Genomic DNA, 26,026 nt, shown 5'->3' with positions numbered 1-26,026 from the left:
CCACAACAGACTAGGTGGCTTAAATAATAGAAATTTATTGTATCACAATTCTCGACATTGGAGATCCAAATTCACAGTTTCAGTGGGGTTGGTTTCTTCTAAAGACTATGAATGAAGGATCTGTTCCAGGCCTCTCCCTGCCTTGTAGATGAGGACTGTCTTCCCCCGTCTCTTCACATCTGTGTGTGACTGTATTCAAATTTCCACCTTGTTGTAAGGATACCAGTCATATTGGATTAGGGCCCACCGCAGTGACCTCAAATTAACTTGGTTATCTCAGTAAAGACCCTATCTCCAAATACTGTCACATTCTGAGGGACTGGGGGTTAGGACTTTAGCATGGATTTGTGGGGGGCTGGTCCCAAACAAAGGTAATGAGTTATCTCAATTGATTGTTCACAATCAGCTATAGATCTAACTCTTTGTTTTATTCTTTCCTCCCCTTCTCACTAGTCTTCTTGACTGGTCTTGTAAAAAATAAATATATAAAAGATTATAGGGGAGCACAGTTTAGCCCATAGCACCTTTGGAGGGGAGTTTGGTAAAATAAACATTTCAGTTATTTACTGCTGCTATATATATAACACTCTAAATTGTAAGTTTAAACAACAACATACCAGTGCTCTTTGTAGGTTTCTCCAAGTGATGTTGGCTAGTTGAACTGGAGTGGTGGCAGCTCTAAAATGCCTGCCTTATGTAGCTGGCAACTAGTATCTGTTGTCATCTGGCATATCAACTGGTATTGGCCAGGGGTTCTTTTGGGGATGTCTGCTAGGGTTATTGTTCTCACCCATGAGGGTGAGATAGAGTAGGGTAATGTCATTTAGAGTTTTAGAAGCCCTTTTGTCTAGCTAAGAGGATCCAGGAGGGCAGTAGTTTAAATCTTTCAGAGGTCTTAACAAAGGAACATCCTTGACTTGATTTTGACCCTAAGGACACATGTTACAGGCAGTACCCTGGATTTGATCTAAGCCAGTATCTGTAAATAGTGTACTCTAGAATCATGGGGACCATAGGAATCATCTAGGATGATTTAGGACCAGTGAGAATAGATGAGAGACCTTAAGCTGAGAACAAATAATGGAGAGCTGGACATGTGATGCATACTTGTAGTTCCAGCTACTTAGGAAGCTAAGGGAGGTTTGCTTGAACCCAAGAGTTCTAGGCTATAGGCTGTCGTGTGCTCTGATCATGCCTGTGAATAGCCACTGCACTCCAGCCTAGGCAATATAATGAGATTCTGTCTAAAAAAATAAAAATTGTTAAAGAGGTAGGGGATTTGGCCCAAGTCACACTTTACTAATTTATAGCAGAGCTAGAACTAAACTGGTGTAATTTTTCTTTGGGCCTAGTTAAGAAGCAGTAATAGGGTGCCGGGTACAGTGGCTCATTCCTGTAATCCCAGCACTTTGAGAGGCCAAGGCAGGCGGATCACTTGAGGTCAGGAGTTACGAGACCAGCCTGGCCAACATGGTGAAACCACGTCTCTACTAAAAATACAAAAATTAGCTGGGCGTGGTGGCAGGTGCTTGTAATCCCAGGTACTTAGGAGGCTGAGGCAGGAGAATCACTTGATGCTGGGAGGTGGAGGTTGCAGTGAACTGAGATCATGCCACCGCACTCCAGTTCAGGCGACAGAGCAAGACTTTTTTTTTTTTTTTTTTTTTAAAGGCAATAATAAATTCATCGTAGTTTAGGAAAACTAAATTACTGGGATTATTGAGCATTATGTAGCTAATTAGAAAATGGTATTTGGCATCTTCATGAACGTTTCCTTGTAAACCTAATAATAAGTATAATATACTGTACCAGAAACTGGCTGTGGGTGGGAGAGCTACAATATTCTGGTGGTGATTAGCATTTTCATATATCCCAAATTATGAAATACAAACATACCCATTAAATGTTACGATAACATGGAATCAGTTTGGAGATGGCGAGAAGCTTGCTAGTAAGGATAGAACTAACTAATAGGATGATAACTGGAAGACTCCTGTTCAGTGAGATATTTGGATACTTACCATGTATGAGACAGTGGTGTGCTGTTATGTGTTGAACTATCTCTCTGAGGAGGCATGTGGAAGTCCCTGATTTGTAGCTTTTGCCAATTTCTATGGTGTAAGTACTTGTATCATGGATGATTTCCAGCAGTCTATATGAAGTCCTTCATGCCTATACGAATGTGGTATTCAGGAGACCTGGCTTTCGTGACCCAGTACAAGCTGGTTCCAGCATATCACTAGGCACAGTGCACAGAGGGTCATACAATGATGAATTAGACAAACCAGATAGCCATTGGAAACTCCAGCTGAGATTAGCTAAAATGCTATTTCAGATATGTATCTTAATGAACTTGGCAAGAAAGTAAGGATTCTAAGTGGAAATGGGAACCTGGAGAGATAAACAGAACACTAATGCCAGATTTCTGCAGTGAGAACGTTTGCCAAACTAATTGAACTTAAGCATTGACTTTTTACTCCCTCGAGGGGCTTTTGAGGGTAGGAGACAAAACCCAGGGCTCTAAACAACATGGGGAATCTGATAACTGGGGACACCCCCTCTGTGAGGAGAAACCTTAGGGTAAGAGTAAACATATAAACCTGCCACCTTCATCTCAACTCCAGCTGCTTCAGGGAACTACCAGAAAATTCTCTCTTGAACTTTGGGACTAAGCGGAAAAGTAAAAAAGTTAAACATTTTTCTAGAGAATTCATCAACATAACAATTGACTCTAGTATCTCTTTGCAACCTGTATTCATACTACTTAGATATTCTGAAAACCTTCAAGGTAAACATTTGGTTTCATGTGCTGGACTAGTAGTATCCTTAGATATCTGATTGAAGCAAACACAAATGTTTTCTGGCGGAATTTCACCACTGTTTTTGAATGGAAATAATTTCCACATTGAAAATGAGAGCAAATATTTTCAAAGTGTTAATATTTGATTAATATAGTTCAAAAAATGAAAGTGTTGAAAAATGAGAAAAGAACAAGTTAAATTGAAAAATATCTATATTAATAGTTGATTAAAATAGTTCAAAAAATGAAAGTGTTGAAAATGAGAAAAGAATAAGTCAGCTTAGAAAAATCAAATAGAGCTTCTAAAAATGAAAAGATTATAACAAATTAAATACTAACTGAGCAGGTTTAACATCTTAAGAATTTGTGAATTAAAAAGAGGGTCAGAAAAAAATGTTCAGACTGCAGCCCAGAGAGAAAGAGAAAATGGAATGTAAGACAAAGAAGTTGAAGAGACATGGAGGGTAGAATGAGAGAGCATCTAACCAAAATTTAATCAGAGTGTCGAGAGGAGAGAGTTTATAAAAGGATTATAGGCAATATTTGAAGAACTAATGACTGAAAATATCTTAAAACTGATGAAAGATACCAATACTAGTTTTGCAAAAATGTTATAGCACATATGTGACAAAAAAGGAATAGTATTTGTTCTTCATAATTGATAATAGCACATAATTGATTTCCTTGCTTCCAGATTTCTAAATGAAGTCATATGTAACTTTGCCAATCAAATATTATTTTAAAACTCTTCTGAGAAAAAGCTCTTATGACATTCCTTGGTAACGTTGGATTTCAGAGTTGTAATATTGTTGTTCATTCCAGAATTTGCAGAATTTGCAAGTGCTGTCATGACTTTTTTTGTCCTAATAGTGTACTTAATGAGGTAGAATCATGAGGTTGAGGGAGAATTGAGAAACTGTCTGTGAAAGTAGTATTTCCAGAATCATCATAAAAGGAGAGCCAAACTGTCTGTCCTTCAACCATAACGCTTCCCTCATATTGTCTATTAACAAGAGAATAGAAAATCTATACATTTTAGTGTAATTTATTTAAGATCATATTAGGCTGAGCATGATGACTCCTGCCTGTAATCTCAGCACTTTGAGAAGCCAAGGCAGTAATATCACTCGAAGCCAGCCTGGGCAACATAGTGAGACGCCAACTCTACAAAGTTTAAAAAAAAAAAAAGTAACCAGGCATGGTGGCTTACACCTGTAGTCCCAGCTATTCAGGAGGCTCAGTTGGGTTAATTGTTTGAACCCAGAAGTTGGAGTCTGTAGTGAGCCCTGGTCATGCCACTGCACTCCAGCCTGGGCAACAGAACGAGACCACAACTCAAAACAAAACAAAACAAAACAAAACCAAAACAAAGATATTAAATCCTTAGAAACATTGATTGCCTGAATCTTGATAAGTGGATAACATGTGAAGCCAGTCTGTATTTTTGTTGTCGTTGTTCACCACTAGAAAACATATAAACCCAAACCAAAACTAAGAAATTAAGTTGTGGTTATTTCTTATAAAAACAAATGATTTTTGAATTTGTAAATACTGGCTTTACCAAAGAATTCACCACAGGATTTCTTCAAATAATCATCTTATTACATTTAGTTTATCTTGTATGTATATAATTCAGAGGCTATTTAGCCCCAATATTAGATTGGACAACATTTTTATACTTGTTAAAAATTACAGTGTTCTTCATTCATTAATGTATGTATGCTATTTCATTGTATGGATGTGCCGTAATTTACTTGTATAACTTGTTGAGATATGTAAGTTTACTACTTTTCATTATTAAAACAATATTTCAGTGTACATCATTCACATTTTCTATTTTTTCCTGATAAGATTCTTAGAAGTAGAATTGCTGAATCGTACAGAATGTTAAACTTTTTAACACTTGTCCTATTTCCTTTAAGAAGGGCTGTCCCAGGGCATATGAGTACAAGAAGGCCCTTTTTCCATAGCCCCCCCATCAAAGGGGTGTGTGTGTGTGTGTGTATTTTAACATATTGAGTAGTACAAATATCTTATTTGAATTCCACGTCTCTGGTTACCCATGAAGTTTAACTTTTATTTTTTAATATTTTCTGAACCGTTTTTGCAAGAACATTCTTCTAGATCATGACATACTAAATCCAGTGTTTTTCTTTTATTCTGACTTCTCTGAAGAATTTTTTTTTTTTTTTTTTTTTTTTTTTCCTGAGACAGAGTCTGGCTCTGTTGCCCAGACTGGAGTGCAGTAGTGCGATCTTGGCTCTCTGCAACCTCTGCCTCCTGGATTCAAGCAATTCTCCTGCCTCAGCCTCCTGAGTAGCTAGGATTACAGGCTCGTGCCACCATGCCCAGCTAATTTTTGTATTTTTAGTAGAGATGGGGGTTTCAATATGCCGATCAGGCTGGTCTCGAACTCCTGACCTCGTGGTCTGCCTGCCTTGGCCTCCCAAAGTGCTGGGATAGGCATGAGCCACCACACCTGATATAAGAATTTAATTCTTAACCCTTATCTTTTCCTATCCATGACTTCAGTTTTTTCTTCATGATTTCACTTCCCCTAACTCTCAAATGATCACCTCTTTATCTTCCCATACCTAAAACCATAGTATTGTCTTTAGAAGAGTCAGTCTAGTGCTTTCCAGTCTGTATTTTCTTCAATGTAATATTCTCCTTTTGCTATCCTTTGGTCATCTAAAAAACTTAAATCTAACAGAGGAAACTGGGTTGGTGATGCTACCTTGATACTTAACTGCCACGGGTTCCAAAGCACGGAAGTCTCTGGACTGTCCTCTTCCTTCCACTTACCGATCCATCATTTACTTTTTTCACTTGCGTTGTCACTGTTCTAGTTTAGGCTGACATTTGAAAAGTTGTCTAATTCATCTCTCTGCCTCTGGATTTTTCCCTCCAGTTTATCTTACACATCGCTAGTTACTAATTTTTTGAAAATACTACCGTGATCCTGTCATTTCTAATCTCAGAAATTTTTTTGGAGCAGTTGAAATAAGTTGCTCACTACTTACTATTCACTTACTTACAATAGGTTGTTAAAATTACACACTGTCCTACACTGCTGACCAGAGATGGAGATCGAATTCGAAGTAATGGAAAGTTTGGGGGCCTTCAGAATAAAGCTCCTCCAATGGATAAACTTCGGGGAATGGTATTTGGAGCTCCAGTACCAAAACAGTGTCTGATCTTAGGGGAACAAATAGGTAAGTTGAATAAGTACTTAAATAGCAATTTCTAATTTAATTTTACTTTTTTTTTAAGAGCTTATGTTTTGAGAATCTAACATGAAAACTTAACAAATGTAAATAAGTAACAAATGTAAGTAAGATGTTTTTGTCTACTACTTTCAGCTTTTTTATATCAGGTAGTTTAGAGTTATGTAAATACTAGCTTTATCCTTTGTATTTTCATTCTTATATGTAGCGCATGCCTCTGTTACCAGCTACTCGGGAGGCTAAGACGAGAGTGTTGCTTGAGCCCAGGAGTTTGAGGTCAACCTGGGCAACATAGCAAGACTCCATCTCTTAAAAAAAAGAAATTTCTCTGCTTATTGAATAAGTCAGTATTTTATTACATAATCATAATACTTATTTTTATCTTGAAATTTGTAACTATCTAGAAAAATTAAGGCTTATTAGAAAGTGTATGACATGTGATCTCCTGCCTATTTTTCCCTTCTACAGGCTGTGTCCCTTTGCATCTAATTAGCCAATATAATTATCTCTGCACATCTGTGCTCTGAAGTGGATATACTTACCAGGAAGTCTCCTTACCATCCATTACCTTAGAGCCTATTTGCTCTTAATTTATATAATTAATTCTCATACACTCAACTGTCTACTTTCCCAACACAGAGCAGTTTGTTGTTAACTTTTAGTTGCAAAATACATATAACATAAAATTTACCATCTTAACCATTTTTAAGAGTACAGTTCAGCTGGGCTCGGTGGCTCACGCCTGTAGTCCCAGCACTTTGGGAGGCTGAGGCTGGCAGATGACGAGGTCAGGAGATCAAGACCATCCTGGCTAACACAGTGAAACCCTGCCTCTACTAAAAATACAAAAAAAAATTAGCTGGGCATGGTGGCATGTGCCTGTATTCCCAGCTACTCGGGAGGCTGAGGTAGGAGAATCGTTTGAACCCAGGAGGCGGAGGTTGCAGTGCGCTGAGATTGCACCACTGCACTTCAGCCTCGGCAACAGAGACTCTATCTCAAAAAAAAAAAAGTACAGTTAATTGGTGTTAAGTGCATTCACATTGTTGTTCATTCTATCTCCAGAACTGTTTTCAGTATGCATAGTTGAAACTTTGTATAAATTCTCCATTATCCATTCCCTGACAATTATACTACTTGGGAGTGAGTGACATGATACTGCTTTCTGTGTCTCTGAATATGACTCTTCTAGATACTTCATATAAGTGGAATCATACAGTATTTGTCCTTTTGTGACTGGCTAGTTTCACTTAGCATAATGTCCTCAAGGTCTGTCCATGTTGTATGTAATAAGTATTAGAATGTCCTTCCTTTGTACAAAGGCTGAATAATATATATTTCATTGTATGTATTTGCAACGTTTTGTTTACTTTTATTTACTTTTTTCTTATTTTTATTTTTCTTGACATAGAGTCTCACTCTGTCACCTAAGCTGGAGTGCAGTGGCACAATCTCAGCTTACTGCAACCACGGCCTCCCGGGATCAAGCAGTGCTTGTGCCTCAGCCACCCAGTTGCTGGGATTACAGACATGTGGCACCACACCTGGCTAATTTTTGTCTCTTTAATAGAGATGGGATTTGAACTCCTGGCCTCAAGTGATCCACCTTCCTTGGCCTCCCAAAGTGCTGGGATTACAGGCATGAGCCACTGTGCCTGGCCACTTTGTTTACTTTTATTAAAGTAAAATACACAGAAAAAGGTGCATATTTTGTGAACATTCAGCTTGATGGATCTTCACAACATGAACACTGCACTTGTATTAAAAAATAGAACATCAGACTGGGCGTGGTGGCTCACACCTGGAATCCCAGCACTTTGGGAGGCCAAGGCAGGCAGATCACCTGAGGTCAGGAGTTCAAGACTAGCCTGGCCAACATGGTAAAACCCCATGTTTACTAAAAATACAAAAATTAGCTGGCCATGGTGGCAGGTGCCTGTTGTCCCAGCTACTCACGAAGCTGAGGCAGGAGCGTCACTCGAGCCTGTGAGGCAGAGGTTGCAGTGAGCAGAGATTGTGCCATTGCACTCCAGTCTGGGTGACAAGAGTAAAACTCTGTATTAAAAAAAAAAAAAAAAAAGATAAAAAAGAAACACCAGTACTGTAGAAGATTTCTTTTTGGCTTCTCCACTTCCTACCCACCACTCCATACTCAAAGGATAACACCTTTCTTGACTTACAAAGTAGCATAGATTAATTTTGCCCATTTTAGTACTTTATATACTTGGTATTTTGCAGTGCATACTTTTTTATATGTCTGGTTTTGTTCATTCAACACTATGCATGCAGTTCATTTTCATTGCAGGAGAATATTTCATTGTGTGAATGAAATGTACAATTTATTCTACTGTTGAGGAATTTGAGCAGTGTCTTAAGTCTGTTTTGTGTTGCTATAAAGGAATACCTGAAGCTGGGTGATTTATAAAGAAAGAGATACTTAATTTGGCATTCAGTTCTTCTGGCTGAAAAGTTCAAGATTGGGCATCTGCATCTGGTGAGGGTGTCAGACTGCTTCCAATCACAGTAGATGAAGAGGAGCTGGCATGTGCAAAGATAACATCTTAAGAAAGGAAGCAAAAGGGGAGGGGAGGGAAGGTGCCAGGCTCTTTTAACAACCAGCTTTTAGGAACAGAGCAAGAATTCACTCACTCCCTAGGGATGGCACTAATCTATTCATGAGGGATCTGCCTTCATGACCCCAACATTAGGCCTCACTTCCCAACACCACCATACCAGGGGTCAAATTTTAACATGAGCTTTGGTGGAGACACACAAACCATAGCAGGTAATTTCCATTTGGGGCTATCAGTTCGGCCTCAGTTTTTAAATTAGTAGTTGAGAAAGGTGGTAGTAAGAGGAGTCATACTTCTGTTTACGACATCAGTGAACACATACAGTCTGTACAATGAGTGAATATCTAAAGAAACTGGTAAGAAATCAGAGAAAACATTTTAATCAAGGTCAATGAATTAATGTAAAAGGCCTCGACTCTATACCTAAGCATTTTATGGCAGTAGTTCCCAAAACCAGAAAGAACTACCTATGGAACTTAAAAAATACACAGATGTCATATTTAATATTTGCTTATCTTTCTTGACAAATATATTCAAAGATACACTCCCACATATAGACTAATGATTCATTGATAAGAACTCAAATCAAAGGAGACCATTTAAGGTTACTAATGTATATAAAGTACTAATGTATATAAAGTAAGCAATAGCAGCCATGCGTGACTACTTTAAGCCAAACAGGAATCTATTAGAAGGAAACTGGAAGAAATCATAGATTTACAGGAGATGGAAACAGCTAAGATGAAGTCAAAGATGACTCTGGAACAGTCAGCATCCTTGAGCTCCAGATACCTTCACTCTGGAGTTTTAATATAACTTAACTCCCACCACTACTAGGAGAGAGAAATGCCCACCGCCTTCCAGGTCAGCCAGACTTAGTAAGGATCAAATAAAGCAAACAGCTTTAGAGACCCTTCCCTGGGTATCATGGAATCATTCTCAGAGCAAAAGCAATTTTGAGGAAGGCCATCACCGTAAAAATTGTCCACTACTAGCACAGTTATAAGCGAACTATTTGTCTTCTAAATAATTTGCCTATACATTGTCTTGCATGATTAGTATGAGATAAGAGCAAATCAGAGCATAAGAAAAAAAATTACTGGATATTTACATATTATAAAATATTATTATATTGCAGACACCCTGTTAAGGTTATCACATGAATGATCTTGTTTACTGCTGTTATCTTCATCTTATAGATGAAGAAGTTGAGGTTCAAAAAGGATAGATAACTTTCTCATGTTTAGAATAGTGTGTGTATTTGTTAGCACACTGAAGAAAGTAGAAAGAAAAATACTTTTAATTCTGGGTTATATAATTGAGATAATTTTCTCCATTATCCCTTTCTATATATTTTTCCAGACTTGCCTCAGTGAGCATTGTGTCACTTTTATAATCAGAAAGTTTTACTTATTGTTTTTAATATTCATGTTTTTTATTTTATTGTATTTTATTTTTTGAGACAGAGTCTCACTCTTTTGCCCAAGCTGGAGTGCAGTGGCTTGATCTAATTGCTACCTCCACCTCCCAGATTCAAGTGATTCTTGTGCTTCAGCCTCCCGAGTAGCTGGGATTACAGGTGCACACCTCCACACCCAGCTAATTTTTATATTTTTGTAGAGATGGAGTTTCACCATGTTTGCCGGGCTGGTCTCGAACTCCTGACCTCAAGTGATCGGCCCACCTCGACCTCCCAAAGTGCTAGGATTACAATGTGAGCCACCTCCCCCGGCCGAATTCATATTCTTCTAATGCATAATTGATTTTCTAGGAAACATGCCTAAACAAACAATCCTAAATACAGACAAGGTATTGTTTTATTCAGATGAATATCACAGCTTTGTTTTTCGTTTGTTTTTTGAGAAAGGGTCTCACTTTGTTGCCCAGGCTGGAGTGCAGTGGCATACTCATGGCTCACCATAGCCTTCCATCTTACCGGGATCAGGTGATCCTCCCACCTTAGCCTTTTGAATAGCTGGGACTACAGGCTTGTGCCACCACATTGGCTAATTTGTTTGTATTATTATTATTTTTTTGTAGACATGGGGTTTTGCCATGTTGCCCAGCTGGTCTCAAACTCCTGGGCCCAGGCAGTCTGCCTGCCTTGGCCTCCCAGAGTGCTAGGAATTACAGATGTAAGCCACTCTGCCTGGCTACAGCCTTGTTTTTCAAGTAAAACATAGAAATGTTAAATTCTTTTTTTTTTTTTTTTTTTTTTTTTTTTTGAGACGGAGTCTCGCTGTGTCACCCAGGCTGGAGTGCAGTGGCGCGATCTCGGCTCACTGCAAGCTCCGCCTCCCGGGTTCACACCATTCTCCTGCCTCAGCCTCCGAGTAGCTGGGACTACAGGCGCCCGCCACCACGCCCGGCTAGTTTTTTGTATTTTTAGTAGAGACGGGGTTTCACCATGTTAGCCAGGATGGTCTCGATCTCCTGACCTCGTGATCCACCCGCCTCGGCCTCCCAAAGTGCTGGGATTACAGGGTTGAGCCACCGCGCCCGGCCAGAAATGTTAAATTCTTTAATTGAATTTGTAACCTGGAGAATGTCTATGTCAAGGTTAAGTGGAAGGTGAATAAAAATACAAATATCACACATGTTAAAAATTAAACCTGTAAACCTGTGGAATGAAAAGAAAAAAGTGAGAGAGTAGACCTTCTGGTTTTTTCCCCACCATTTCTTGTTTCCTATACAAACTTAGGATGTTTCAACTTAACGTTTTTCAACTTCACAACGGTGTGAAACCAGTACACATTCAGTGTGCTTCTCAACTTACAATGGGCTGTGTCTGGATAAACTCTTAATAAGTTGAGAATATCATAAGTTGAAAGTGCACTCTCAACTTTTACAATATTTTCAAGTTATGATGGGTTTATTGGGACATAACTTCATCGTAAGTTGAGGAGCATCTGTATTATTTCAAGTTTTCTGTAGAGATCTTGGAAATAGAACTACTTTTAAAATGCAAAGGAAATAACTAAGCACACTGTAGAAGCCAGAATGTAGACAGAAGAGAGAAGAGTTGTTAATAATAACTCAAAAGAAGAAATGCATCTTATAATCAATAAGTAATTGCATAAGTCCCCCCTCCCCTGCAGTTTTGCTTTCTATAAATTCAGTTACCCGAAGTGAATGACAGTCCAAAATAGGTGAGTGCAGTACAATAAGATACTTTTAAGAGAGAGGGAAACACCACGTTCATATAACTTTATTATCTGTATTTTTATTCTGTTTTATTGTTGTTAATCTCTACTGTGCCTAATTTATAAATTAAAATTTATCATAGGCTGGTATGTATAGGACAGAACACACTACAGGCCGGACACGGTGTCTCACGCCTGTAATCCCAGCACTCTGGGAGGCTGAGGTGGGTGGATCACCTGAGGTCAGGAATTCAAGACCAGCCTGGACAAAATGGTGAAACCCCCTCTGTACTAAAAACACAAAAAATTAGCTGGGCGTAGTGGCACATACCTGTAATCCCAATTACTTGGGAGGCTGAGACAGGAGAATTGCTTGGAACCCAGGAGTCAGAGGTTACAGTAAGCCAAGATCACACCACTGCACTCCTACCTGGGCGACAGAGTGAGATTCCATCTCAAAAAACAAAATACCACAGTATAGGTAGAAGAAAATAATTCAAATGTCCCTAGCATGAAGAAAAAATATTAAGATGAGGGATATCCCAATTATCCTTAGTTTATCTTGACACATTATATAAAGTATCGGAATATCACATGTGCCCTGAAAATGTGTACATCTATCATATATCAGTTTTAAAAATGAAAAACAAAGTCTTGAGAATTGGAAAGGAAAAAAATGGTAACTATTTGTAGATTGTCTAACAGTATACCTATAAAATCCAAGGTAATCAAAGATAAAAATTAAAAGAATTTATTAAGGGAGAAAGTTATAAAATTAGCATACAAAATAATAGCATTCATATAATATTACAGTAAGCAGTTAGAAGATACAATGGGAAAGGAAAAAAGTCATATACAAGAACAACAAAAATAAGTTTTAAAAGGTGTTTCTGCAGCCAAACATGTTTGATCCTTAAATACAGAGAAAAATAAACATGAATGAATACCTAAGAACATAGACTTCTGCTTCTCACCAAGATGGAGTAACTTACATGAAACAAACCAAAGAAAAAAACCACTGAGGCCAGGCACAGTGGCTCACGCCTGTAATCCCAGCACTTTGGGAGGCCAAGATGGGTGGATCGCTTGAGACCAGCCTGGGCAATATAGTGACACCTCATCTTTACAGAAAATAAAATAATTAGCTGGGCCTGGTAGCTCGCTCTTTTAGTCCCATTTCTTTGGGAGGCTGAGCTTGCTGTGAGCTGTGATTGTGCTACTGCATTCCAACCTGGATGGCAGAGTGAGGCTCTGTCTCAAAAAAACAAAGCACTGAGCAAACTATGTGAAAGAACAGTTTTCAAGACTTTGGATGTCAAGCAATGAAGAATGGTGATTCCTGAGAAATATAAATCAATTGAAGTAGCCCTATGGTTGCTTCAGCTTACTGCCTGGAGAGATTTTCCAGACTGTGTAAAACAGAAAGGGGGAACCCAGGAAGAAGCTCAGTAGTCTCAAAGTTGAGAAGAACAGGCTGGGAGTCCAGGAAGGTCAAGACAACTATAGTTCACAGACAGGTTACTGGGAAGGCAAGAGCTGCCTTTGAGAGAGAGAGAGAGCTCTGGAAATGCAGTAGGTCTCCCTTCAGTATCCAGCTGAGTACTAATTAGTGCATGTAAGTGAGAAGACCACCCAAGGCTGGAAAGAAACACCCTGAAGATGAAACAGTAGTCAGAACTCTTAGTTTAATTTTATAATAGTAAACCATTTCCGCCGGGCGCGGTGGCTCAAGCCTGTAATCCCAGCACTTTGGGAGGCCGAGACGGGTGGATCACGAGGTCAGGAGATCGAGACCATCCTGGCTAACACGGTGAAACCCCGTCTCTACTAAAAAATACAAAAAACTAGCCGGGCGAAGTGGCGGGCGCCTGTGGTCCCAGCTACTCGGGAGGCTGAGGCAGGAGAATGGCGTAAACCCGGGAGGCGGAGCTTGCAGTGAGCTGAGATCCGGCCACTGCACTCCAGCCTGGGCGACAGAGCCAGACTCAGTCTCCAAAAAAAAAAAAAAAAAAAAAAAAAAAATAGTAAACCATTTCCAAAATATTTATTGAATTGTAAAATCTGAAACTATACTTATTGAGAGCTACTATATTCCCAAATATTTCCCGTTATTTACTCCTTTAAACTTTACCAATAAAGTACAAAAAGAGCTCATAGAGTTAAAAATATTTCTTTACAAATAAAATTTGCTTAAAAAAAAAACCGCAATACTTTCATGGGCTGCCTGGGGCTGTCAGAGACAGACTGTATGTAAGACAGTGGTCCCATAAGATTATAATGGAGTTGATTACCTTTTCTATGTTTAGATACACTAATGCTTACCATTGTGTTACAGTTACCTACAGTATTTAGTACTGTCACATGCTGTACAGGTTTGTAGTCTCGGAGCAATGGGCCATACCATATACCCTAGGAGCATTGTAGACTCTATATACCATGTAGGTTTGTGTAAGTACACTCTGTTGTGTTCACTCAATGACGAAATAACCTAATGAAATATTGCTCAGAGCACATCCCCATCATTAAGCAACACATGACTACACAGACAGAGTTCAGTAGTATCCATTGGGAGTTTCAGACATCCACTGGGGGTGTTGGAACATGTCCCATGAAGAAAAGGAGGGACTGCTGTAATACATAGTTTGTAATCATGACATCATCAAAAGTATTAACATTTTTATTATATTCATATACTTTAAAATATTATACGTCTGACCAGGTTAGACATTACTTACACTTTATTGTTTTCATACTTGATTTATTATAATACTAAGCTGTCAATATTACGGTCAATTATTACAGTTTTTTAAATAAAGCCATTCTTAATATTTTTATGAATAGTGACGAAGATTAGTTACGCACTCTGGCTTTCAGGGAAAGGGTGTTTTGTTTTGTTCTGGGAATAGAGCAGTATGATCTCTCATGGACCTGTCACCTAGCTTTGATTATTAAAACATAGCCAGTCTTGTTTCATTTACACCCACCCTGTCACAGCTTGCCTCTATCCTCCTCTTCCTGGGTGGGTTATTTGAAGCAAGTCAAAGCAGAGGTTCTGGTGTATTTTTTCTTGTAGTTTTTCCCAGGCATAAGTGCTTATCAGTTTTTTTTGCCAATAAGTTTCTTAGAATTATATGGAGCACAAAGTTTGAAGAGCACTAAATAGTATTTAGGAAAGTCTATGCATCTAACTGCATAAATCCTTCAGTGGTGAGAAAGTTGCTTCAGCCTTCTATTAACTCATGTTTGGGCAGTCCTTAACACACTACCTGATAACAGCCTTTCAGATATACTTTCAATCCTTTTGTGTTGTTTCTAGTAGCTTTACATAGTCATTCTCCTGGACACGTTGAAATGGCCTATCTTAATATTGTGACTCATTATTTTATGTATGTAGAAAACATTGCTTGAGGCCAGGCCTGGTGGTTCATGCCTGTAATCCCAGCAGTTTGGGAGGCTGGGGCGGGTGGATCACGAGGTCAGGAGATCGAGACCATCCTGGCTAACACAGTGAAACCCTGTCTCTACTGAAAATACAAAAAAATTAGCCAGGCGTGGTGGCAGGTGCCTGTAGTCCCAGCTACCCGGGAGGCTGAGGCAGGAGAAGGGCGTGAACCTGGGAGGTGGAGCTTGCATTGAGCCAAGATCGTGCCACTGCACTCCAGCCTGGGTGAGAGAGCGAGACTCCGTCTCAAAAAAAAAAAAAAAGAAAAGAAAAGAAAACATTGTTTTAATGTGGAATTAGAAGTGCTGTCAGACCAGAATAAAGTTCTCAATAAATCATAAAGCATAAGGAACATAAGGGTCTTATCGTCACTCAATTTCACATATAGAATTTGTATTTAAATATGAATATATTCACAAGCACACACAGATGTGTACGTGTAATTTGGCCACTCATTCTAAGTGTGGATTTCTAGAATATTGGGTAGGTTTCTTTTGAAAACACTACTCTTGACCCTTAAAGTATAGAATATCTTATGTTACACCTAATGTACTCTGTACTCTTAAATAATTTCTTTCACAGTTTTATTTATAAACCACTTATATATGTTTGTTAAGTGTTTGAATGTTTATATGTCCATTCCCATGGATGTTGATCATCTTGATGTGTGACTAGAGTCTTATCCAGATGCTAAATGTTTCAAGTTTTGCAAACCAAGTGGCAAAATCAAGGATGATGTTATGAAGATATTTATATAACTATTTAAAATCTAATCATTTTAAACTGGATGGGCCAGTGGTTCACTCCTGTAATCCCAGCACTTCGGGAGCCCAAGATGGTCAGATCGCCTGAGCCCGGGATTTCAAGACCAACCTGGGCTCAAGCAGTCCGCCCACCTTGGCCTCTCAAAGGTCCAACAGCATAGTGAAACCCCGTCTCTACAAAAATTAGATAGGTGTGGTGGCCAATTTGCCTGTAGTCCAAGCTATTCAGGAGGCTAAGATGGGAGAATCACCTGAGCCTGCGAAGATGAGGCTGCAGTGAGCAGTGATTGTGTCACTGTACTCCATCCTGGGTGACAGAGTGAGACCTTGTCTTAAAAAACAAAAACAAAAACTGAAATAAACCATTCTTGGCCCATGAGTGGTAGTTTACTAACCCTTAGCGTAGAGTATAGTCACTATTTAATACTTAGTGTCTAGTAAATCATGGAGACAGGCAATAATCTCAAACCTGAATAATATAATACTTTTTTGGAATTTCAAAATTTATGGCAAAAAGAACACTTGATCATTGTGGAAAAAAATTGGAACATACAGGCAAGCATCATGAATTTTTAAAAGAACTCATAATTCCCAAACCTACAGATTAAACATTGTTAATAATTTATTGTATCACATTCCAGCCTTTTGTCTATACATGTGGGAGTATATTAGTTTAAAATAAGTTGAATTATTCTAACAATTTGGTTTTATAGTCCTTTTCTATATACTTTTCTATGGTGGACATTTTCCCAGGTCATTAATTTGAATAATGTAATACATTTTTAGACAAAGTAATTTAAGGAAAGTTAAGTTTTTTGAAAGTGAAGTATTTTTCTGAGTGTGTTTTTAAAAAATTCTATGTTTTTTTTTGACAGAGTCTCACTCTGTCACCCATGCTGGAGTGCAGTGGCACGATCTTGGCTCACTGCAAGCTCCATCTCCCGGGTTCACACCATTCTCCTGCCTCAACCTCCTGAGTAGCTGGGACTACAGACACCCGCCACCACGTCCGGCTAATTTTGTTTTTGTATTATTAGTAGAGACGGGGTTTCACTGTGTTAGACAGGGATGGTCTTGATCTCCTGACCTCATGATCCACCCGCCTCAGCCTCACAAAGTGCTGGAATTACAGACGTGAGCCACCACGCCCGGCCTAAAAATTCTGTGTTTAAAAATAATAGCCATGCTTTTTGGAAGCAATGATTTTCTTTTTTTACAGTACAAAAAATAAGAATCAGTTGCAGTGCTGCCAAGTTTGAACCACAGCATGCTCACTGTCAGTTACACTTACACATCTTTTTATTAGAAACCCCCTGTAACTCATCAGTTTTCATTTGGGAAGTAGTGATTTTCTAACAATACAATATTTAATATATTTGCCTTCCCCCTGCCAAATTTGTCCACATGGAATTATATTGAATATTGAATATCGGACAAGATACAAACATTGGCTTGAGAGAGTGATCCAGTAAAAACAGAGCACTTTTTATATAGAGAACTCTTCCCTGACAGAAGTAAACTTAAGTCAAAGAAAGAAAGTTAAAGTTAACAAGTTTGTGCTGGGATCTTAACTATGCTTTTTTATTTCATTTGTTTATATTGAATGTTTTGTGGCTTTAAAAGTAGATCCCATATGTTACCATAACACAAATCCCAGTGTTGCTCATTTTTTCCCCTAAAACGTGAGTTTGGTTTGATATCAGTAATTTAGTCAAATGCATTTGGTTTCTTTACAGATCTTCTTCAGCAGTATCGTTCTGCTGTGTGCAAAGTAGACAGTGTGAATAAGGATCTTAACAGTCAATTAGAGTACCTTCGCACTCCGGATATGAAGAAGAAAAAGCAAGAACTTGATGAACATGAGAAAAATCTCAAACTAATAGAGGAGAAACTAGGTAAGTCTTTACTTTTTGTTAACTTTTACTTCCTTTATATGGAGATAAATATTTTTGATGAGAATCCAACTGTAAGAAAAAAGAATGCAGATGATTCAGAACTTAACAAAAACTCTTAACCTCCAAGTCCTATCTGATAAATGGTTATAAACTCTTCTTTCACCAGAAGTAGTAAGAGGCATTCTCAGTATTCTTTCTTAATTCATTTTCTATAAATTATGACATATTCATGTTTGCATTTCTCTCATATAATAATTCCATTGTTTTTATTGTAAGGTTAACTTTCTACATTTTCCATCTTCACAGGTATGACTCCCATACGTAAGTGTAATGACTCATTGCGTCATTCACCAAAGGTTGAGATGACAGATTGTCCAATTCCTCCTAAAAGAATGAGACGAGAAGCTACAAGACAAAATAGGTGAGTTTGACCTGAGAATTATGTTTGGTTAGTTTACTAAAGTTCTTGGGTCTCACGATAACTTTTTTTTTTTGAGATGAAGTCTTGCTCTGTCACCCAGGCTAGAGTGCAGTGGCACAATCTTGGTTCACTGCAACCTCCACCTCCCGCGCTCAAGGGATCCTTGTGCCTCAGCCTCCCGAGCAGCTGGCATTATAGGCATGCACCACCATGCTCGGCTAATTTTTTGTATTTTTTTTGTAGAGATAGGGTTTCACTGTGTTGGCCAGGCTAGTCTCAAACTCCTGACCTGCCCACCTTGGCCTCCCAAAGTGCTGGGACTACAGGTGTGAGCCACTGCGCCTGACTGGGTCATCATATTTTAAAAACAGTATGCGTTCATGTCTAATTCTTCCCTTGAGCCAGAATATTTTAAATTTAAAAAAAAAAAGTAATAATGAAGATAAAACTTAAGCATTATATTCTCTTAGGATACTCAATCTTCTAAATAACTTGTGCTAGTTATTTAGAAATGTTAATAGTTTATTTTTATATTATGTTAAAAGTCATTGTTAAGAGTCAAATTGCTTGTCTATTGTTTGGCTCACTGCATTCTCTTTCATAGGATCAGTAACTTAATAAGTATAGAATATGCAAAACCATTTGTAAATCGCTTATTTTAAAATTGCTTATAATTTTTGCTTTGGAGAATCAGATGCCATTTCGATCACCAAAAGACCAACACAGCCATTTCCACCCTAACTTCATAGTAAGAAAACTGTCCCTTTTAGATTAAATGTTAGTAAAGTCATCCCACAGAAGGATATCATGGTACTGGTGTTTCTCTTTTATTATTTCAAAAGGTTTAATGGTAGACTCTACCTGAATATGTTTTCTCATATCAACCGTAGAGGAATTCCCTTGAAACTATGGTGTTTGGAATTGGTATTCTTTGCCCTTTGCATCTGCATATTCTACATTTATTCAGTAAAGATTTGAAATCTCACTCTGTGGTATATGTTGCTGGGTGAATAAAACTGACATGGTTCTTGCCTCCGTTGGAATTCTGTAATTCTCTGCAGTAGAGGGACAATTTAAAAAGTAAGCTTTTTTCTATTTAAAGGAATGAAAAGGCCAGGTACAGTGGCTCACGCCTATAATCTCAGCACTTTGGGAGGCTGAGGCGGGCAGATCATGAGGTCAGGAGATCGAGACCATCCTGGCTAACGTGGTGAAACCCCGTCTCTACTAAAAATACAAAAAATTAGCTGGGCATGGTGGCGCACGCCCGTAATCACAGCTACTCGGGAGGCTGAGGTAGGAGAATTGCTTGAACCCAAGAGGCGGAGGTTGCAGTGAGCCAAGATCGCACCATTGCACTCCAGTCTGGGCGACAAGAGCGTAACTCTGTCTCAAAAAAAAAAGAGAGAAAGAAAATAAGAAATGAAAAAATGATGAAGTAATAGAAAATGATAGAGAAACAATATCAGTTGTCAGGAGAGATGCTTTGAAACAGAGAACTGAAGCATGGGAAGGAACCAGCCATATAGGGATTGGTTTCAGTCAGAGGTTGGGAAGAAGGCATGATGCTCTAAGAAAATAACAGATGTGGCATGTTTGAGGAACTGAAAAGATGTTAGTGGCTAAGGCATGGTATGCAAGAGGGAGAGAGCCAAACTGTTGTTGAACATAGAGGCAGAGGCCAGATTATCAAACTTCTCCATCATGTTGCAAAAAAATTCTGTTTTAAGTTCATTGATATCTCTTGAGTATCACACATGTAGGCATGTGAATGATGTGTTCATGGGCATGAGGTGTATACAGATGATTAAGCTGATCATTCAAAGTGTGTTGGGGCAATTTAGCATCAGAAAGACTCTTTGCAGTAGATTTAGACATATAATTTTTAGAAATCATGAGTTCAAAATGATGCAAAAATCCCTTATTGGTCATCATTGCTGGTTAGTAGGGCACTTGCTTGTGACTGTGAAAATTTATATATTCATATAGAAAAGACATATGTATGAACTATCAGGTTACCAAATAGTTACAGAAAGTTCTTCTTTATAAAAGTTCTTCTTTGTAGAAAGTTCTTATATTAGTTAAATAATATGGTGTCTGGGATATACTCTTAAAATACTCCAGGAAAATAAAGTGGCAGAGGATATCAAAACAAGACTTGGCAAAATGTTTTCATTACTGAAGCTTGAAATAGGAAATTCACTGTATTATTCCCTCTGCTTTGATGTAGGTTTTTCATAATTTTTTAAAGCAGTATTTTATAAACAGTGGGATTATTTTTTTAAGAGACCAGAACCCACTTCCCACTAAGGAAATTCCTCAGGTGTAGTTCTAGGCTAAGATGTAAGGTACATGTTTTTGTGCCACAGTCTTAGCACTAAATTTGTCCTAGACCTTCCAGTTATTACAGCACTACTATGGACATTGATTTGGATCTTGTTAATTAAAATTTTGTAGCAATTCAGAGAGAATTTTTTAGTTTATAATATTGTTAGTAATATAATGATCATCAGTCATGTGTATACATATATCAAATGGTTTACTTTACAGTGTTGTACTATACGTTGAGTCACATATATAATTTTAAATTTTCTAAAAGCCATTTAATCATAGATGTTATTGAACCCAATATCCAAAATATTTCTACATGTAAACAAAGTTAAAAATGATTAATGAGCTATTTTACATTCTTTTTTAAAAAATACAGAGTCTTCACAGTTCAGAAGACGGCAAATCTCAATTAGGACTAGCTATATTGCAGGTACTCTGGAGCCACACATGGCTGGTGGCTACCGTTCTGGACAGCACAGGTCTAGAAAGAGCTGATGATCATAAAATCTTGTATCCTGTGCATCCTTACCTCTATTCCATCTTTCAGAGGCAACCCTTGTTTTAACTGTTAATTTTTAGTTACTCTGTCGTTGCCTACCCTTTTAAAAATTACATTATCATGACTATGTAAATATTGTTCAGTACTAGGCAAACTTGTGTGCTAGAATTACATTTCCTTCTCTATACAGGTCTAATGTCATGACTCTTACTTAGGCCACCAGTTAGAGCTCCAAACATCAGGCTCAAATAAATCTTCCTTACTCTGTTATTCTTAAAATCACGTGAAGTGTTATTCCAGTTGTTACTAAGACTCTTTCTTGTTGTTGATTTTTCTGGAAGTTTTAATTGCCACCTTTTTTTTTCTTTCCCTATGTATTTTAATCACATCTTCTTCCTGCTGTACCAGTGACTAGTAACTGTGCAGGCCTCCTGTAAATCTGCCATGCTGGGTCTTCCTTAGTTACTCTCTTGGATTATATCCATTATTTATTGGATTCCATGTCTTTCTGTCTCTTATAAATTCCTTAGAAAAAGTGTGTAGAAAGATAACTTGGAGCCCTTCCATGTCCGAACATGTCTTCATTTTGCGATCACATTTGATTGAGGTTTTCTGGGGATAACAGGATAGAAACAAGGCTAGAATATACTAGAGGTGAAGGGACTGGGAAATAGTCTAGAAATAATAGGAGACAGTCTGCCTGATTCAGCCCCAGAAACACTATGAACTCAGAGTCAGAACAAAAGAGTGAGAAGTCCAGCAACTCTCCGTTTGGGAGTCCTCTCTCCCAAACAGGGTGAGTGGCAAATAAAAAGGACAGAACAGAATGGAAAAAGAAAGGAAGCCACAGCCTAGAATGTACCAGATTTTCAACCCAAACTTTGAAAGCTTTGTTTCCTTGTCACCAGGCATGAAAAGATGCCACTACAAAGTTAGGTAACAATGGAAATGAGTTAAATGTTGGTATATTGGCTTTTGGTAGTTTGCTGGCACACTAGGACCTAATGCTGGCCTCTGGGAACCAAAAGGCTGATAATTGGCTCTGCACCTGCACATTTATCTATTTTTTTTTAATTCAACAATTTTTACTTATTTATTTTATAGAGATGGGGTCTTGCTGTGTTGCCCAGGCTGGTCTCAAGCTACTGTCCTGCCGCGGCCTCCCAAAGTACTGAGATTACAGGCCTGAGTCACTATGCTCAACCCAACATCCACATGTTTAAAGCAAAACCTGTGGACCCATGACCTTGCTATGCCCTATCCCAGTTATAGTTACCATCAAATCCCACTTAGAGAAGAGACTTGATGGTAAAACAGTTCTATTTTTATGATAGTAGAAGAAATTCCAGCTAGCAACATAATCCTCTTTCTTAAATGTAATTGTACAACCAAGAATCATCACACAAATGAGGGTAGCCAGCAACATGAGAGACAAAATTCAAGATGAGTTCCAAAATCAACCTGGAGGACAGTTTAGTAAAGAGACTAGATCTCTTTTATAAAATTGTAATTACTATGTAGCTGAAAGGAGCCAGGACAAGAATGAATAAACAGATTACAAATATTGTTGCTGAAATAAAAAGTTCAATAGGAGGACTAAAGTCAAAAAGAAAACTTTCCAAATACAAAAAGAGAAGACAGAGAACCAATTCAGACTATTAGGAATCTAGAAAGAAGAAAATAAAGAAGAAAATGGAGAAGGAAATGCTATCATGTGGAAGAGAATTTCTCAGGGATGAATGAAATTAATTGAATGCCCAGCAACAATGACTGACAAAATGCTCACTAAGACACTTCATAGTAATACTGTATCATGTCAAGGAAAGGGAGAAAGAATGTCAGTGTTTTTAGAGAGCCAAAGAACCATATTTTCACTGCAGCCTTTAGCACGTGGGGACACACACACACACACAATGCTATCATTTGTTTAGCTTTGTGATGGCAGTATTAGAAGTTTAGGTTGAAAATTTGGTGTATTCTGGGCTGTGACTTTCTCCCCTTTGCATCCTGATTATCTTCAGGAAATTTGTTAAAATCACTGTTAGGGATTTTCTCATCCTCAGTCTTTTCCTATTCTCTATAAATCTTTAATAAATCTCACACTCTCAAAAGGTCAGAGCATTTGAAATAAAAATCTTAACAGTATTGAATATTGGTATATTTCATCCATACAATCGAACAAATTTAATAGTAGGAAAGGAAATAGGTACATTATATGTGTTTCTGTATATTTATGTTTATGTTTTTATTTACATATGTATATTGAATATATATTTGTTAGCGCTTACAGATCACATACTATGTTTCAACTTTAAGATTTCATTAACTATGAAAATGTCATTTTATGAAACATTAAAGAAAAATATTGCCAGTTAACTCGACATTATAAAGTACATCTGGATTTCAGAGATGTTAATTGTGAAAAAATCTTAGAATTCATTAAATATGCTTAGCAATATATGATACTATGCAGTAGACTCCATTGTTTTCTTGAAAAGAGGCTTCAGTTTTCTAAATCATTTTCCACTTATAAAGATTAAAAATTAGTTCTGTTAAAAATATTTATCTTCTGGCCGGGCGCAGTGGCTCAAGCCTGTAATCCCAGCACTTTGGGAGGCCGAGATGGGTGGATCACGAGGTCAGGAGATCGAGACCATCCTGGCTAACACAGTGAAACCCCGTCTCTACTTAAAAAATACGAAAAACGAGCCGGGCGAGGTGGCGGGCACCTGTAGTCCCAGCCATTCGGGAGGCTGAGGCAGGAGAATGGCGTAAACCCGGGAGGCGGAGCTTGCAGTGAGCTGAGATCCGGCCATTGCACTCCAGCCCCGGTGACAGAGTGAGACTCCATCTCAAAAAAAAATTAAAAAAATAAAAATATGTATCTTCTATTTGGAGATGGCAGTTCAGGGAACTATTAGAAAATATTTAGATATATCTGAATTTTTTAAATCTGTAGGTACATATATCAAGGTGTTCACTGTGTTCATCTCTATATGAATGGGATTATGAATATTAATTATGTTTTATTTTGCTTGTCTTTGTTACTTTTCTGTAATAAGCATTATAATTCCTGTTCTTAAAATAATAAGTTCATTTAAGGAAAAGGGGGTGAAAAGCAAAAATCTGCAGAATTTGGGTCTGAGATAATACCATTTCAAAGCACTGTGATACAGATTATATATATTATATACTGTGTGTGTGTGTTAACTACTTTTATTTGGGGGCTTGTTTTGCATACATGTGAAGGAAATGATTGTATATAAGGATTTAATTAAATCTGTTTATACCAAGAATTATAATTAAGAGAATATGGTTTCATTGGATATTTAAGCATCCAGGTGTGATGAGGGAGTTTAGGGAAGGGAAACCTTTGGTACATAAAACTTTGTTTTCTTTCCCCTTTGACCAGGATTATAACCAAAACAGATGTGTGAGAGGTGACAGAGAGAAGAGGCCATTGGTCTCAATAAGAATGCCCTACTTTCTGCATCTCTGTTTCAGAAGACCAAGAGGGTGACTTCCAGACTGAGTATTTCTGGGGACAATACAAGTACCTGGGCATGAATTTCCATTTTGATTCAGATGGGACTGGAAACAACCATTCAATTTTATGAATCTTACTGGACATTATGGATCTACTGGAATTATTCCAGACGTTATGCCCTTTGGTTGTCATTACCTTGCAAATGTGTAAGAGGAAAATGTGCTAATATGGCAGTGACTGTAAAACTGGCACATGGCATTTATTAATCCTGAAGAAAAGTATGTGTACTATTTTTCAGTATAAATATAATGAACATGTTAGAACTGTTTCTTGAAAACCTTTTTATTACTTTTGCGTGAATTTATTTAACAAAGATGTTTTGTCTTCTGTGTAAGGGAGGTTCTAGAGGCTAGATATTTAATTGTAAATATGTGAGGAAACTCAATGCAGAATTCAGGATAAAAATTTTAAAAGCACAGGTGTTTGGGAATTGAAATGTTAAGATACCCAGAACAACATTAAATCGATGAGTGAACTTGTGACAGTGGTAGCATTTCAAATTTCAAAAGACTTATCCTGTATATATATATATATATATATACACATATATATATATAATATTCAGCAACACCAAGTTTTATAACTATTGTTTGATTTATTAATACTAGAATATGTAGTCTCAGCCTTAATTTTACATTTACATTATTTTGTAATTTTTTATTACTATTTTTAAGGGATTAAAGAGAACATACATTCTCACATTAATGTACTTTCTGGTAGAAAGTTGCTGCAAAAACATTTGAAATGTATATTAACTCAACCTAATGTATGTCATATATATGTCTTTGTGTAAGTTCAAGACTATTAATCTGTGAAGTTATTTTGTAAGGACATACATTTGGTAAGTTTGTGTCCCAGGAAATGTATGTGTTTTTAAACCCTTTCTAAATATGCAGGCTGTTAATAAATAAGATTGTTTCTTCCCTACTGAATAGATAAGTGTTTTTCTTTTTAAAATTGGAAGCTTCGTGAAAGTTATCTTGTTAAAAAACTATAATGATGTTAACCTATCTTTATAATTGGAAATTATTTAAATTGTTGTTACAGAAAAAACAAAATGGCAATTATAGAATTAGCTATGGGGAAGATTGGCTCCATAGTATTACAGGTTGAGTATCCCTTATTGAAAATGGTTGGGACCTGAAGTGTTTTGGATTTTGGTTTTTTGTGAGTTTTTTTTATTATTTTGGAATATTTGCATTATATTTACCAGTTTAGCATCCCTAATCCAAAAATCTTTCATTAGAAATTGGAAATCCTTCAATGAGCATTTCCCTTATATGTCATATCTGCGCTCAAATGTTTTGAATTTTGGAACATTTCTTGTTTCTGATTTTTAGATTAGGGATACTCACCCTGTACCAATATTTGCAGTCCTTAGACA

At 37.6% G+C, this 26,026-nt stretch overlaps 1 protein-coding gene across 1 annotated transcript in view; it reads left to right on the top strand.

Moving 5' to 3' along the window:
- The window catches only part of SMCHD1 (structural maintenance of chromosomes flexible hinge domain containing 1), a 161,862-nt gene extending 136,288 nt beyond the window's left edge, over window positions 1–25,574 (top strand). The window contains exons 45-48 of the mRNA XM_025365383.1: window positions 5,844–6,015; window positions 17,686–17,844; window positions 18,151–18,265; window positions 24,508–25,574. Coding sequence (XP_025221168.1) covers window positions 5,844–6,015; window positions 17,686–17,844; window positions 18,151–18,265; window positions 24,508–24,532 — 471 coding nt within the window. The 3' untranslated portion in view covers window positions 24,533–25,574. The remainder of the gene's footprint in view (window positions 1–5,843; window positions 6,016–17,685; window positions 17,845–18,150; window positions 18,266–24,507) is intronic.
- The last annotated feature ends 452 nt before the right edge of the window (window positions 25,575–26,026 follow it).

The sequence above is a fragment of the Theropithecus gelada genome, chromosome 18 (genome assembly GCF_003255815.1).
Source record: "Theropithecus gelada isolate Dixy chromosome 18, Tgel_1.0, whole genome shotgun sequence".
Lineage (NCBI taxonomy): Eukaryota > Metazoa > Chordata > Mammalia > Primates > Cercopithecidae > Theropithecus > Theropithecus gelada.
This window is presented reverse-complemented; position numbering and strand designations above follow the sequence as displayed.